The following is a 16,717-nucleotide window of genomic DNA, read 5'->3' as shown; positions in this document are numbered from 1 at the left end:
GTGAAGGAAAAATATCATGTTCCTGCATCCAGAGGCATCGTATACAATTGTGTGCTTCCAACTTTGTGTTTGTGGACGAACCACATAAAAAAAGTGTGAGTGTGAGCGTGAACGTGAGCGAGAGTGTGAGCATGAGTGTGAGTGTGAGTGTGAACGTGAAAGTGAGCGTGTGTGTGAGCGTGTGTGAAAGTGAGTGTGAGCGTGAGTGTGAGCGCATGCGTGAGTTAGAAGCTGGAGTTGGAGAGTGTGTGAGGCCGCAGTCTCTTTTTGGGATTATCAGGCTTAATCCTTCTACAACTCCTTATCCTTCTGCTTGTGCTGTTCTGATAATTGCTCATATCTTTGGACAGGATTAAACACACACACACACACACACACACACACACACACACACACACACACACACACACACTCAGAATACAAATTGGTTATAGATTCTTCTGAAGCAGACTTTGCTTTCTTGTGTTAAATATGTGTTATATATTTATGAATTATAGGCTGTCACTACAGTTATTCATTTGTAATTCCTTTTCTTTTTTTTTTTTGCTCCACATTTTGACGTTGTATAGAATACGAAACGTTCGAGTTGTCACTATTGAGAGAAGTTCATTAGTTTGAATGATGACTTGTGCTTGGAGTAAAAAAGCTGTAACTCCTTCCCTCCTTTCCACCACGTTATTAATTCAGCTACTGAGCTACTAGTCAGTTTGGTATGTTGGGTCGAGTCCACGTTGATCCATGTGGTTCCATGTTCCACCAGTTGTTATCGTTCTTTTTATTATTTGACTTTTCTCTGAAAGAAAAACAGAGCTGTAAACAACATGCACACAATCACAAAAATGGTATCACATTGCACATGAGAGACCACGTGAGTGGTCATGTTCACGACCAGGTGGATGTTTCTGTTGGCACCCTCGATGATTCATTGATAAATAAGGAATTTGTGCAGTTTAAGCGATATGGAAATCTGTCTTTGTGTTAAAATAATATATATAACCTCATCAGAATATTAAATGATAACATTTTCTTTCAAAAACTTTGAAAAAAAAAACATAGACTTTTGTCTGTATAGTATTAGAACAACTTCTTCTCCCGTTAGGGGTCACCCACACAGATCATCTGTCTCCATATCACTCTGTCCTCTACATCTGCCTCTTTCAATTCAACCACCTGCACGTCTTTCCTCACCACATCCATAAACGTCCTCCTTGGCCTTCCTTTTTATCTCCTTCCAGGCGAATCCATCCTCAGCATTCATCTACTGATAGAATATATTCAGAACGAGATAGAAAAATCTGATCTCGGTGAACTGTTTCATGGTTCTTAGTGTATTTCAGAAACTGCCTCTCTCAGGTATGGTGAGGTGTCCACTCAGTTCTATTCATATAGTGAAGATAGACAGACGTTCTAATGACAAAAAAAGAGCATAAAAATTGCAGATTTAATGAGCAATGATTTGGTGTTCACTTTTTTGTATTTGCAGCATCTGTTGTTAGATTTTGATATGGATCCTGTTCTTAATTGACTCCACAGAGACGACTTTGCTGGTACTGGACAGTAATCCTGGGTCGCTCTGTTTTTTTTTTTGTTTTCCTCTCCACACACTAGTTCTTATTGAACCCAGGTGCATTATCAATCGACAAGCTAAGCAGCGAGAAGTCTAACAGACACCGAACAACCTACTTTTCCTTCTGTCTCGCTCTCTTTTTAGTTTCTCAGGTCAGGGACACATGAGTGCTGCTTTGTGTGCTTGTGTTGTTCCTCAGAGGCCGACTCGAATCCTGGAGCTGAAAACCGAGTCAGTCAGAGCTGCCAGGGAATCTCCGCTCCACTCCACCCAAAATATCCTCAGGGCAAAAAAATGCCTGTTTCATGGCTTTTCCATGTTTGTGGTCTTTATTTAAATAACACGTCCAGAATATACAGATTGCCAAAGTTTAGCTGTGTATCCTAGGTAAGCTTTTTTTTTTTTTTTATGAAGTAGAAACATCAAACCGGGTTTTTTTTTATATTAAACACTGTATTTCCTTTGTAGTTTTTCGGTTGTTTTGTCTGGTGGGTCAGGATCTTGGGGCCTTCAGTCAAAATATTTTTCATGTTTTGCTGTTTTTTGTCCACTAGATGTCTCTATTGTTCCCTGAAAGTTGTTCTACTGCTGTTTGTTAGTTCATCCTTGTCACCTGTGTTCAATTTCCTTAATCAGGGCCTGGATTTTGGTGTTGTTTATCAGGTCCTTTGTTAACTCTTTTACATTCTGTCTTCAGCTGAGCATTTGTAGACGCTTGCCTTTTTTTTCTCTTTGAGGAATTTATTTAAAGTAAGTCCTTCCCTTTTTAGTTTGGATTTTTCCTTGTAGAATTTGAACAGTGTTAAAACATTTTTTTAAACTATTTTTCTATTTTTTTTTCTTTATTAACATTCTCTTGAAATCCTTTCCCCTGTCTGAGTCTGTCTCTGCACTTGAGTGAACCCGGCCTACTGTGACTTATTCTGAGAGTCCCATTCCAACATTAACGTTCCGACATTCCGACTGAAAACGTCTTCATGCTTTCCTGCGAAGCTGCAGTTGCACTTTTATTTCTGAATTATATATACATTTTTTTGAAGGGAAAAATTCAGGTATCGACCATATTTTTGGCTTATGTATATTAATATATGAATATATTAATTTATATATTAATTATCATATTAATCAGGGTTTGTGCATATTTTGAAAAACTATGGAATTTGATTTGAGTAATTTCCAGATCTGCATTATTAGGAAAAAAAAAAACACTGAATATTGAAAAATCTTTAGTTTTCATATTATTGCTCTATTCAGTTTTCTAAAATATACAGTAGAATTAAGAATTTGTAAAAGTCTTTTTTTTATAAAACAAAGGCTACATCCTTACCAACCTCAAAAAAATAAAATAAAATCTAAAAACGTTCCACAGCCAAACTTTAATTTTCAATCTTTTCCCAAAAGCCGCTCATCCACACTCATCCGAAAATGCTCGCTTCTTTGTACTGCACACGAGAAAAACGCAAGATGATTTCCGGCTCTTTGAAATGTTGCGGCAACGTCAAAAAAAAGTCATCGTTTTTGAAAGATCCATTTTTACGGTCCACACTGATGTGAAATGGCGTTTCCAAATTTATATATTTGGAGAACGTTTTCTTTTAGAAACCGAAAAAGTCGTATCGTAGTGGACGGAAGGCCAAAATGGAGAGAAGAATATTGAAAACGTATTATTATGGACATATTGCCTATAGGTTTTTTGTTAATGGACCTTAGTTCTGGTAAATTGCACACACGCAATACTTCTATTGCTGTAGGATTGAAGGTTTACAGTTTAAAAATTAACATCACACTGTTTTAGATTTGCTGGTGTTTAATAATATGGTCTTAGAAATCTTAAGTCACATTACATTCACGTTTGCGGCATTTAGCAGACCCTCTTATCCAGAGCGACGTACAAAAGTGCTTTGAGTCTCTCAATTTTGAAATAAAAAATGTGTAGGAACCCTAATTAATGTTATTAAATGAATTGAGTTTTAACAACATAGCGTTTAAAAAAGAAATTAATTAATTTTCCTTTTTTTTTGTTTTCCTCATACCTCCAGCCAGTGGTATAAGAGCTGAAAGGTTTCTAAGGTTTGCTTTGAAATAAAGGCTTCTACCAAGTGAATAAATGTTAAACACTCTTGAACCATGTTCCTCAAGGAATTAAGCCTGGAACTGTAACAGAAAGTAGTTTGTGGCCTTGTCTTTTTGTGGAGGCCTTGTTTCTCTCTTTGGGCATTGCACTGTCACTTTCTTTGTTTGTTTTTGTCTTGAGACACTTCTGGATTTATAGCATGCCATCCGATGTTGAAAATGTCGTCAAGATGGGTTTCATGTGGGATGGCCATGACTGGAGGGGTTAAGACTGAATTTGATGCGCTATAGCGGCACGACAGAAAAGCATTCACCCAATTTGATGGAGATCGCGAGTTCCAAACGCCAAACGTGACAGACGTCCATGGCCACAAGTCCAAGAAAGCAAAATTGGCTGTGCTGTCTGGGTAGGAGGGATTGTCTTACTCTTTCTCCTGTCAGTTCAGTGTAACATTAGACAAATGTAGAAAGTATCCTCCAAGTGTTTTCTACTGTGACATATCCTGCAGGTTCCCTTCATTGTATGCTTGTCTTGACCCTACACTGTTACAGAATATGGGCAAACCTTTGTGGATACATTACCATCACACTGACCATATGTGCATCTTATATTTAAATTTCTATCTTTTATCTTAACTTAGGCCATTGCGATTTGCATCTCGATCCATAGCCACCGATACGATACATAAAAAAAATACGGTTTAATCCGATTTTGATTCGATTCAATACAATGCTCTGCAATTCAATATGGTGCAAATAGTTCACTTTAATTTCTTTGGTTCAGACAGACAGCAAATCAAAAATGTGCTTAAGTGTCTTCTGACTTCCCCTTACACAAACTTTTTAGTGCAAAAAGAAAAAACTAAACGATGTTCTTTTCCTGTTTTGTCTACAAGAAATGCAGCTCTACCTCTGCCAGGTTAATCTATATTCTATGTGACTCTCAGGACACGCCTCCGTGTTGTGATGCTTCATGTTCACGGTCTACATATCAAATATTGTTCGCAAATTAATGGTCACTTTTTAAATAATAAAAGTATAGCACGTCTAGTAATAATTATATATCAATAAATTGTTTTTTACTGATGCAAATATGGTAAAAACGATGCAAATGCCCACTTGTATCCGATGCCCACTTTGCATTACATTATTAACTTTTATGCCGAAGCACCGATGTGAATCAGTCCTACTATACATGCCAAGTTTAGAGTGGAATATCCCTGACCTCAACCCTGAAGAACACTTAGGATGAAGCACCACACAACACTCAGTAGCTGAACTGACAAACAGAACACAAATCTCCACAGCCGAGCTCAAAAAATCGACTAGAAAACCTTGGAAAAATTGAGCTTCCTGCTACACTATAAATAACATTGAAATGAATCATGGAATGAACGAGTGCAAATGTTTGCATGTGATGGTCAGGTGTCTACATACTTTCTGCCCTGTGGTGTAGCTAGTGGGATGCAGCCAAATGGCAAATGACCAAATTGGGGAAAATCAGGAAAAAAAATCTAAACGTTTCAACCTTTATCACCTTCACCCCAACATTCTCTTCATCGCATTCGTGTTCAAATTCAATCAGTCTTTTCTTTTTCTTGTGCACTCGCACAGGTGTTGCTATTCTGTAGGAGCTATTTTCTTATCTCGGGCAGCTTTTCAGCCAAGTCCTGCTATCATTGTGAGTCGGAGCTCATAGACAGCTTATTGAGGAGTACGAGCTCAGCACAGAGAATCTGATAAAGTCACTGTCACCACTGTCACTGAGGGATGAAGGGAGGGAGAGAGAAAGTGGAGAAAATGCAGATAATTGTACTGTATATAAAATGACTAATGGCAATACGATATGCAGTATAAAGCATGTTAATTCACAGACACTCCAATTCCACGTTTATTATTATAATATCCTCCACTCTTCTGGGAAGATGTTCCACTAGATTGTAAAAGTGTAGTTTTTTCTCATTCAGCAACAAGGAAATTAGTAAAATCAGCTACTAGTGTAGGTTGAGGAGACCTGGGGTGCAGTCAATGGTCCAATTCATACCAAAGGTATGGTTAGGTAGAGGTCAGAGCTCTATAGCAGGCCACTCAATACTTGAACCCATGTAAATCGGCATCCATTATGGGCTAGTGCAGTGGTTCTCACAAATTTTTCTGCCATTCAGCACTTTAGAGAGTGATGGACTTTCAAGCCCCACCTGTCCTTCATCATCCCAAATATGGTGATAAAATACTTTACGTTTAAAAATGTTTAATTTATTGGAATATCAAGTTCTAAGAGTCAAGTTATTAGAGGAACAGTGCATGTAGGATGTTTTTGGAGACATGGTGAAGGAGGTGTGATTGAGATGGTTTGGACATGTGCAGAGGAGGGACATGGGGTATATCGGTAGGAGAATGCTGAGGATGGAGCCCCCAGGAAGGGGGAAAGGAGGAAGGCCAAGGAGGAGGTTTATGGATGTGGTGAAGGAAGACATGCAGGTAGTTGGTGTGGAAGAGGCAGATGTAGAGGACGGGGGGTGGGGGGTGGAGATGGATGATCTGCTGTGGCGACCCCTAATGTGAGAAGCCGAAAGATGATGATGATTGGAATATCAAGTTCTAAATCAATAACATCAAATAGAATCAAGTTTAAAAACCTAAAAAAAAAACGTAAAACTTATAGGGAATAGATTTTATGGAGTTTTATGTTGAAATGATGAAATAAAATTATAATTATTCAATATGAAATGAAGTAAAATGTTAATACAGTACTGTATACATAAAATAGCATTTTTGGGGTGGCGTCCGTTTATCGCGTTTTTTTTGTTTAGCGCGGGCGGTTTTGGAGCGCAACCACCGCGATAAACGGGGGATTAGCGTATATATACATATAATATAAATCTGACCGTGTGAGTCGTGTTCTCCTGAGCACTTTTAACAAGGGATATGGGGATCTCACTTCCTTTATAACCCTCTTGAGGAAAGTATCTCTCTTTTTTTTTTTTCCGATGTGGCACAGCATGCCAAGCTAAATTTAGCTCATAAATGCTGCGCTAATTAGCTTTGGAGTCAAATAAGGTGCGTTAAACCTCCAGGCCGGGACCGGCAGCTGGGTTATTTTATTGAAAGCAGGTTTCTAGGAGGAATTCAGGAATAAAAAAAAAAAAAATTCTCTCAAGCAGCTGACAGCAGCATGCACTGATTCAGCGCTAAACTTAAATAATCTCTCTTTCTCGGGGGCATCGTGAAGACCTCGCGAACGCAATTTTTTTTTTAGTTTAGATCATGTTCAGAAGATTAGGAAGGCTTACAGCAGCGTTATTATCATTCTGGCGAGTAATTAAAGCGGGATCACTGGGTAGAGCCGTGAAATAAGGGACTGATCAGGAATCTGTTAATCAGGCATTGAAGTGCATGTCCTCCAGCAGAGAAGGAGATTGCGAGAGAATAGAGAAGAATGAGAAATGGCAGCCATTGGAGAAGTCATAGCGGTGTGTCGGAGGAATGAAACGTCGTTCTGTCATAGCAAGATCAATGAAAAAAGAGAAAAACAAAATTTGATCAAACATGAAACAAGAAGCAATAAATGAAACAGCTCGGTGAATGACAGGGATTTGTATGCATTGCTTCGCAAAATGGATGTGTACTGGTGGCCCCCGTGTTACGATGGTTCGACTTACGATTTTTAGATCTTACGATGACAATAGCGATACGACAAAATTGTAAAAAGTATTTACATTTTCGCTCAGCGTCTATGCGGTACAATAGGTTGAGCATCTACCAGGATGTTTGCATTTCCCTCTTTACTCTCACCAGGGCTCTGCCGAGTTTCTTTGTCTCTGTGTTAGTGTGTTTCTTTTTTGAGTTTTTGTTTTTTCAAAGCCCAATTTTCGCTCTTGTCTCTCGCCTTTATATCGGCGTCGCCAGACAATGAAACAGAGCGCGTCTGGCTCCGCCCCCTCCCCTCGCGAACCGGCGCTCGTCCACATGGCACATGCGTATATGCTGTAAAGTTTATACATTATAGTACTGTGAATTCTTCTGTTTCGCAAACTGATGTACTGCAGTTTGTAAAATTTTGAACATATTACAGTATACTACCGTATACTGATCACCATTTATTTAAAGCTCCTGGTTAGGCTAGGGTCAATTTTCAAGTTACGATGTAGACATTGTAAGTCAAAGACTAACTGTATTTTTATACATATACAGACAGAAATCAAACAAGGAAGTGGAGACAGCTGTGAACGAGACAACACATGAACACGAGGACCAATGACTAGAGAAAACTGGAGACACACCAAAACATACACGTGCCTATGAAAACGGCTTGGCACGCAGCACTCGTGAGGGGGGAATCATCCCTGACATTTAGCTTCTGTCATTGCTTGTCCAGATTTTTTCTTTCCATGTTTTTAAAATGAAGCAGAAATACCCAGAGATGGCATGTTCCCGAGAAACTGGACAGCCCTCAATCTTGAAGAGGGAAAAATGCCGACACCTGTAGACTCTGTGTAATGTACAAAAAAAGTCACAAGTCTCGATGTGAGTACAAAGGAATTAAATGTGTAATAGACCGAACGCATCAATATGAACCTGTGGTTTGAGTTTCAGTTGCTGTCAGAGCTGCAGTTATGAAATAAATAAATAAATTCTTCATCTTTTGACCGATCAGTTTGAAGGGTTTAAACTTAGGCGGAAAATGCTCGAGATGGAGCGGCAAAGTGTTCAACTGTGGACACGACGAAGGGGAGAAGAGTGTAACGGTTAGAGAGGAGGAAACCAAATATGAGCGGAGTCTGACAGAAAGCAGCGAGGCGCAGAGGAGTGAAGAAGGTTTCGTCATGCACGATGTTGAACCTCGCGTATCAGGCATGCGCATCTCTATAACTGAGGCCGATGCGATTCGCATCTCGAAGCATAGCCAACAATACAATACATTAAACATACGTATGAAGCAGCTACTAATGCAATACGATTCCCCTCTATTGCGATGCAGTGCGATCCATTTTCGATTTGATTCGACACAATACGAGGCAATGGAAAAATTTAATGCTATGCAATTGAATTGAGTAGTATTGAGTAAAAGTAGTTTTATTTCTTTGGTTCAGACACGCAGCAAATCAATTTACTTAAGTGCCTTCTGACTTATAACAAATGGCCCTTTCACAAACAGACTTTGGTAGTGCAAAAAAAAAAAAGAAAAATAATTAAATTAAATAAAATCCAGAGGTTCCAATACTGTACTGTGTGCAGAAAGATGCAGCTCTACCTCTGCCTTGTTAATCTGTATGCTATGCGACTCTCAGGACACGCCTCGGTCTCTGTAGTGTTGCAATGCTTCATATTCACCTAGCAGCAGCGGTGCTGAGAGAATGCGCTCGAGAAACAGTTAAGCGACGAGAAATCGATGTAGGTATACAATTTTGGTCACTTTTTAAATAATAAAAGTAGAGCGCTTCTACTAATGATGATATATAAATAAAGTTTTTTATGGATGCAAATTTTGTAAAAACAAACAAACGGATGAATCGCTATACAAACGCCAACTTGTATCCCGTGTTTTTTTTTCAAATCGATGCATCACAACGTTAACTTTTATGCCTGTAAATCTGAAACTGCGATTTCTTCTGCTGTAAAATCATAACCTGTGACATTTTTCCTCGAATTCCATTTACTATATAGCAACTAAAACCTAGGTTTTACCACTGACTGTTTTTGCTTACTATATTAGAATGCTAAAAATAAAAATACAAAGTCGCAGTTCTTCTTTGTGTCCTCCCGGGGGCGCCACTGCTACATCCCAATGTGCCTGATGTATTTGAGGAGAAAGAATACTCTGCTGAAATCATCTCTCTGAACTCTCATTTGAAATGAAACATGTTTGATAATATAATAAGATGCTTATATAATCGTGACTGTGTTTGGTACTTGATTTGCTGGTACCTGATATTGTAATCCCTGTACCAGCGCACTTGCATGAGCACAGTATTAGCGAGATGTCCTCCAAACATGTGGACATGGACGGCGATGGAAGGTAGATATCGAGCCCTGGGTTTTTCCAATGATATCGAACGACATCGTTTGAAGCTTTGAGCTTGAAAGTGTGTGTGTGTGTGTGTGTGTGTGTGTGTGTGTGTGTGTGTGTGTGTGTGTGTGAGGAACAGGGACTCCAGGCCTCCGTCCGTTTATTGAACAGAGCGCATTGAACCTCGATGCCTTACAGCTCATGTTATTAAAGTTTGCGATAGGAAAGCAGCGCTATTGAACTGTAGAGAGACAGATAGGGATAGACGGGGGGAAGCGAGACAGATAGATGGATAGGATGGAAAAGCAAACTAGCCAGAGTGAAAAAAAAAGAGTGCTGATGAGAAAGGAAGGGCAGTTGTTTTTTTTCTAGATTTAAAAGGGTCCTCTGGCCAAAAGGACTGATACTGGAATCTGCCCGGGTTGTACATTTAATGTTTTTTTTTGAGTGGAGATCCTTTTGGAAAAACTATATTTCTTTTCAGGGTGTAACCAAATAGGAATATATTATTCAGAATGAACAGATGCAATACACGAGCAGGAAATCTTTTATGAGGACAAACAGGACGTTTATTATCATGAACTCTAGCTGCTGTGCGATGTATTTGGAGCATTCATTTATTCATCCTTAGTGACTGCCTGGTCAGGGCTGTGTGGCGGATTTAATGAAGTTGATATTTTGGGAAATAGCAGCAGATAGACTATAGATATCGATCAGGGGTCCACCAAACTTTTGTTATGCACCATACAAACAAATGAGCATTACATATTAATAGATATATGGCCTATTAAAAGAGCATTATTACCATCGCAATGAAGTTTTTGGATTGTACTTTCCGATAACGATAAAAAAAAAACGATAATTGAAATGTTATTTGTCCTAAATGCATTTGAACTCGTGGTTCAGGATGCTTGGGACTGCATTTTCATCAAGTGTGATGGAACATACAGTAGATAGTATAATAGAAGTACTTCTATTAAGCATTTATTCACTTTATTTAATGTTACAAATGGGATCTTGCTTTAAAGCGTTAGCACAAAACAATCATGCTTAAAATGGCCTCTTCTTTAAATTTCTTCAAAAAGGCCAGAACATTGATTTGCACTTATTTATTTATTTATTTATTTATTTTTATTTTTGTAATTAGGTTCAATAGTATTTAGTATTTTACATGGTGTGTGTGTGTATGTATGTATATATATATATATATATATATATATATATATATATATATATATATATATATATATATATATATATATATATATATATATATATACATACATATACACAGTACAGACCAAAAGTTTGGACACACCTTCTCATTCAAAGAGTTTTCTTTATTTTCATGACTATGAAAATTGTAGATTCACACTAAAGGCATCAAAACTATGAATTAACACATGTGGAATTATATATGGAATTATATACATAACAAAAAAGTGTGAAACAACTGAAAAATGTCATATTCTAGGTTCTTCAAAGTAGCCACCTTTTGCTTTGCACACTCTTGGCATTCTCTTGATGAGCTTCAAGAGGTAGTCACCTGAAATGGTCTTCCAACAGTCTTGAAGGAGTTCCCCGAGAGATGCTTGGCACTTGTTGGCCCTTTTGCCTTCACTCTGCGGTCCAGCTCACCCCTAAACCATCTCGATTGGGTTCAGGTCCGGTGACTGTGGAGGCCAGGTCATCTGGCGCAGCACCCCATCACTCTCCTTCTTGGTCAAATAGCCCTTGATGCCTTCAGTGTGACTCCACAATTTTCATAGTCATGAAAATAAAGAAAACTCTTTGAATGAGAAGGTGTGTACAAACTTTTGGTCTGTACTGTGTGTTTTTTTTTATCCAGTATCCATTTTAAAAACTACACACAGTTCTCCACAAATCATTCCGCCAGCATTATGAACCAGACAGATCATTCATTCCATCCTCTTCCTTTTCTTATATACACACTCTGTCCTTTTCTCATGTTCCTCTCAAAAGACCAGGACAGGATCAATCATCTCTGGTATTTCGAAGGTCTCTAGACCCTTACAGCTCTTAATCCCTACACTTGCTCCAGACGTAGTTCAGATTCATATTTAAGAGTGTTTGAATGAGGATTTGGAGTTCATCCGAATGGCCTTTCATTCGGTCGTGATGTACATTGAGGTTGATATACAAGTGACGTCATTCTATCACAGAATCACAGGATGATAAACTACATGCAGTATATAGAGCATTGTTGGATTCCTTGTTTAAACCTAATATTAGCACGGACACCCGCCTTTCTTTCCACGTACGCATGTACTGTACGCTTGCAGATCCTCACGTCAGAGGCATGTCTGCCCCACCCCATAAGCAAACAGATTGGAGCTGATTGAAGCATCAGTAATCAGTGTGAGAGAGCGTCCCGCTGCTTCGGCCCCAGAGACGAGCACAGCGATCCACGACAACTTAACTTTCCATGACGTCAAAGGCGCTTCTCCTGCTGAGCTAGCAGTCCTCACAAACCACAACGGAAACACAGCGGTCTTACATTGGACATTCACTCAGCACACATTGCCAGGAGTTTACGTCGTCTTTGATATTTCTTTGCGCTTAGCCTTTGCACTTTCATTATTTTTCGCAAAAATCTATTTTGCTTCTGTTAATGAGCTTGTTCTAATGCGTTATAGGGTCTGTTGTAATAGCCAATTTATAGGGACTTGTATGGTAGATGCTCTAATAGTATCATCATCATCATTATAACAACATTAAAATTGACATTAATAATAATCATACATTTATTAAAGTTTTTCATTTACATGTGAAGTCCTTTGTAAATTAATGTTTATTTAACACTCTGAGTTGCAGTGTTGATCCTTTGTAACAGTTTGACTGAGTGTTTCATGCTTTGAAGCTACAAAAGAGCCTGCAATTATTCCCTTTTTTAAAAATATTATTATCCGTTCAATTAAAAAAAAAAAGACGGAACCACACTCTGTTTAAAAAGGTTGAATCTTTGAACCTCAGCTCACACATCAGACAGGGCTCAGCATGTGCTCGGGTGATTGGCTGGACTGCGGCTTGTATGTGATTTGGCTTCGAGAACAGAATGATATCTGTGATTAAGGCCATGTCCACACTAAAATGTTTTAGTTTAAAAACGCATATTTTTTTTGACGTTTCAAAGAGCCGGGAAGTAAAAAAACTAGCTAGGTTGGACCGTATTTGCCGATAACCAATTAATCAACTGTTACAATAAGAGAATAAGAAAAACAAACATAACACTCCATTTAAAATAGTACTGAACTTTATTGCAAAAATAAATAAATAAATAAAATATATATATATACTGAATCAAGCAAATGTGCTAAAGGGAATTAATGAGTATGTTAATAAATATAATTATATAACTAATAAATCTCTGTGCATCGTGCAGTCTCACAAGTAAAAGCAAACAACATGTGGCTACACTGATTTGCTTCTAGTGGCTGCGGTTGTAATGACAGACGACCGGAAAAACTATCAGTGTGGATTTTGCTGATAGCGGATAGTTTCAGCAACCAATTATCAGCATGCAACGCTTTACATAGGCCTTATTATTTATAAAAGAATGCTAGCCAATCTATGCAATCTACATTAGACTACCTCTGCGGATGTTGCATGCATACAGTGTGTGTGTGTGTGTGTGTGTGTGTGTGTATGTACTTTGTATGACCCCGTCTCTCTGTTTACAAGAGTGTAGCTTCAGATGTTGGATCATGGGTACAGCGTAATGGGGAGATTTACATTGTTTGATAGAACTGCTTTTTTGATCAAAGCCCCCAAATAATCCCTTTGATAATTGTTATCGTGTTTTAATGCAGGCCATCGCAATATTCCTCGTGATGGCGTTGCAAACCATCGCAGACTTTGATGTCACACTAATTAGCCTTTTTAAGTTCTCGTTCTTGTTCTTCTTTGCAGCTCTGGAAGTGAACGTCTCGGATTTCCCAGTGGTGGCCCTTCACGGCTCAGACACCGTCCTTAACTGTACGTTCTCGGGGGCCAAGAACTTTAACCTGTCCGAGCTAAGTGTGTTCTGGCAGCTGGCTGACACTCAGAGGAGTGTGCACGCTTACTTCGACAAGCAGGACCGGTACGTCGATCAGGACGAGCGCTTTGCTAACAGGACCAGCTTGTTTCCTTCAGAGTTAGCATCCGGTAATGCATCACTGCTCCTGAGGAGAATCCGAGTGGCAGACGAGGGCAGCTACTCGTGCTTCGTTAAAGTGGACACATACGGCAAGGATTCCATGTTCATGCAGGTGGCAGGTGATTCGCTTATTTTATTCCTCACTACAGATACGCACTAAATGAAAATGTGTAGTAACAGAGTAGGATCTTTAAAGCTAATTACTTTTAACTACTGTAGCCTCAGACTGTTAAAACCCATTTACTTTAAGGTTTGATGTATTGTGTATCTTTTGAGATGCTTTTCTTCAAACCAGTCTGGCCATTCTCCTCAGTCTTTCCTCAAACCAAGGGTTACCACTCACTCAATACTTTTTTCCCTCCTCACCATACTGTGCACACTTTAGAGACCGCTGTGAGTGAAAATCCCAGGAGATCAACAGTTTCTGAAAAACACCTGAAACCATACCACTGTTAAAGTCATCGAGATTAGAATTTTCTTTTCTTTTCTTTTTTTTTTTTGCTGATTCAAAAAACACTATATGGACCAGACTCACCATGAGATTTGTATGTTGTTTTCGAACATCCCATTTCACATTTAGTCTCCATTTTCTGTTTTAATAACCTCCACTCCTCAGGAAAGATGGTTCACTAGATTTTGAAGTGTGTTTGTGGAGATTTGTGCTCATTCAGACACGAGTTTTAGTAAAGCCAGGGACTGATATAGGAGGCCTACGGTTCCAGTCAGCATTCCAATTCATCCCAAAAGTGTTCAATAGCGTTTATAGCTCTATAGCCATATTTTTTTATTAACAGAATATATTATTATTTTATTATTACTTTATTATCATTAACAAAGGTGAACGTCAACAGTTTCCATTATTAAACCAATTTTAAATAAAAAGATTGATAATATTGAGGAATCGATTGCATTGGAATAAATTGTATTGATTTAATACAATTAAATAAATGGAAAAATTCAATTATACAGTTTACATTTGTTAGACCCTATTTAGGTAATACAAATGTGTATATAAATGCGTGTTAAAATTAAATAATACATTTCTAAAGATATGATCTACTTAACTGTTATAGCATACTTTAATACATGCCTTAATTTCTTCCATCCTTCATTCCTTTACTCCCTCGATATGCGGAATTTTCAGGATTTTCCCGTTTTCAGAGAAATTTTTGCAGCTGTACATGAACCGGAAAAGAATCTACATCTCGAGACCTGCGTGATAATGTGGGTGATGAGAGGAAATGCATGCGCAGAACAAAATCGTGTTTCCAGTATGGAGTGAGTAGCCACCGTGACACTGTGCTCAGAGTGTGAGGCCGAGACTATTCATGTGCACTGTACCGAAATATACATATACATATATACACACACACACACACACCCTTATTCTTACAGCTAAGTGAACTGGCACTTACTGTAGAATAATATATTGTCATTCTCTGTTGATTGCATCCGCTCGCTGTCTCCGTATCTCAGTCTCTGTATCTCTCCTTCAATTTCGCTCTCCTCATCTTCAGGGAGACCGAAGTGCTCTTTTCATTTCCGAAGACGCATCTCATTAAGCCATGTTAATGCTCAGAAATGCTTTTCTACACTTGGCGATGCCGGAGGAAAAACAATCATGCTTTTTTTTTTCTCCGGCGCTGATGAATTGATGTATGTGGCGCTTGAGATTTGCAGTCAGTATTATATTTAGCTGGCGTTTCAAGCTCGCACGGAGGTCGAACAGATCCACAGAGAGCTGCAGCGATCCGAATGCCAGTCAAACGGTCAGTGCCGTGGGTTTTGGCTCCTCTGTCATCACCCACGTCTTTTTCATCGAACCTACGATCATCTTGATTGCATTTACTCCCCATTGTACCAGAGAGGAGCGCTTTTTTTTTTTTTTTTGTTTGCTGGACACTGATTGGCTCTGGGAGTTTTCTTCACCTGAGAGAATCAAACCTTCTCACCTCTTTCGCCTGAAAAAAGCTCCGATTTCTCAGTGGATCACTTAACTGTGAGAAAGAACGAAAAAGATGTAAAGGTCCCTCCAGGACACGGGAGGAGATGTCATTTATCGGTTCCATCTGATGTTGAGCCACATGGCTGTACGTTATACAAAGCACCCAGAACATAATTAAGACTTTAATAGCAGATGTGTTAGGCTGTTCCCAGGGTGAAACACATCAGGAGATCGCTGAGCTACATGCTAACCACTAAGTGTTTCTCCATCCTCCTCATTTTCAACCCAGAAGTATTGGCATTAGGAAGCAAGATCCCAAAAGGGGGTGCTTTTAGGTTTCTCATGCTGGGAATTCATTCTCATTTACAATACTACTTCTCAAGTTTGTTTTGATGTGTTTTTATCTTTCATCATCTTTGGTCTGAGTGTATAATAGTCCATTATTTATTTTCACTCCTTTTCAGCCCCCTACTCAAAACCCGCTGTGACTTGGGAAACCGACAGCAACCCGAAGCCCGGTGATGTTGTCGCACTGACCTGCGTGGCATACGGCGGCTACCCTGAGGCCCAGGTCCTGTGGCAAGATGGAGGCGGGCAAAACTTGACAGAGAACGTCACCATCTCACCGGTAGCCAACGAGCAAGGCCTGTTCACCATTAAGAGCATCTTAACCGTGGTCCTCGAGCCGAACAGCACCTACAGCTGCAGACTGACCAATCCGCTTCTGGGGGACGAAGGTCACGCCTCCGTCACCATCACGGGTGAGTTGGTTTCACAGTCACGCTCACGTCACTCTGGAGGATCAGCTACTCATCTACAGTACACCATGTCAGATGATGTCAGTGTCATCGTTTTTTTCGCAAATAGCATTCGTTCCGGGGTCGAGAGCCTCGAATCATTTGAAAGTTAATCAGAACTATCTAAAGTCAATCAAGAGTCAATTAAAAATCCGAGCACTGATGG

General features: G+C 39.2%; 1 protein-coding gene and 1 long non-coding RNA gene across 5 annotated transcripts in view; both read left to right on the top strand.

Moving 5' to 3' along the window:
- Window positions 1-16,717, top strand: part of cd276 (CD276 molecule) — a 102,153-nt gene that overhangs the window by 8,787 nt on the left and 76,649 nt on the right. For all 3 annotated transcript variants that reach the window (XM_046864764.1, XM_046864766.1, XM_046864767.1), the window contains exons 3-4: window positions 13,581-13,928; window positions 16,219-16,515. In XM_046864764.1, coding sequence (XP_046720720.1) covers window positions 13,581-13,928; window positions 16,219-16,515 — 645 coding nt within the window. The remainder of the gene's footprint in view (window positions 1-13,580; window positions 13,929-16,218; window positions 16,516-16,717) is intronic.
- LOC124395878 lies at window positions 2,238-8,279 on the top strand. 2 transcript variants are annotated; one of them, XR_006927694.1, is made up of 2 exons: window positions 2,238-2,317; window positions 7,835-8,279. It is a non-coding gene; the product is annotated as an uncharacterized LOC124395878 (long non-coding RNA). The 2 variants fall into 2 exon arrangements; XR_006927695.1 differs by lacking the exon at window positions 2,238-2,317 and adding an exon at window positions 3,972-4,047.

The sequence above is a fragment of the Silurus meridionalis genome, chromosome 13 (genome assembly GCF_014805685.1).
Source record: "Silurus meridionalis isolate SWU-2019-XX chromosome 13, ASM1480568v1, whole genome shotgun sequence".
Lineage (NCBI taxonomy): Eukaryota > Metazoa > Chordata > Actinopteri > Siluriformes > Siluridae > Silurus > Silurus meridionalis.
Note: the sequence above shows the minus strand (reverse complement) of the source record. Positions and strands in the feature narration are given on the sequence as shown.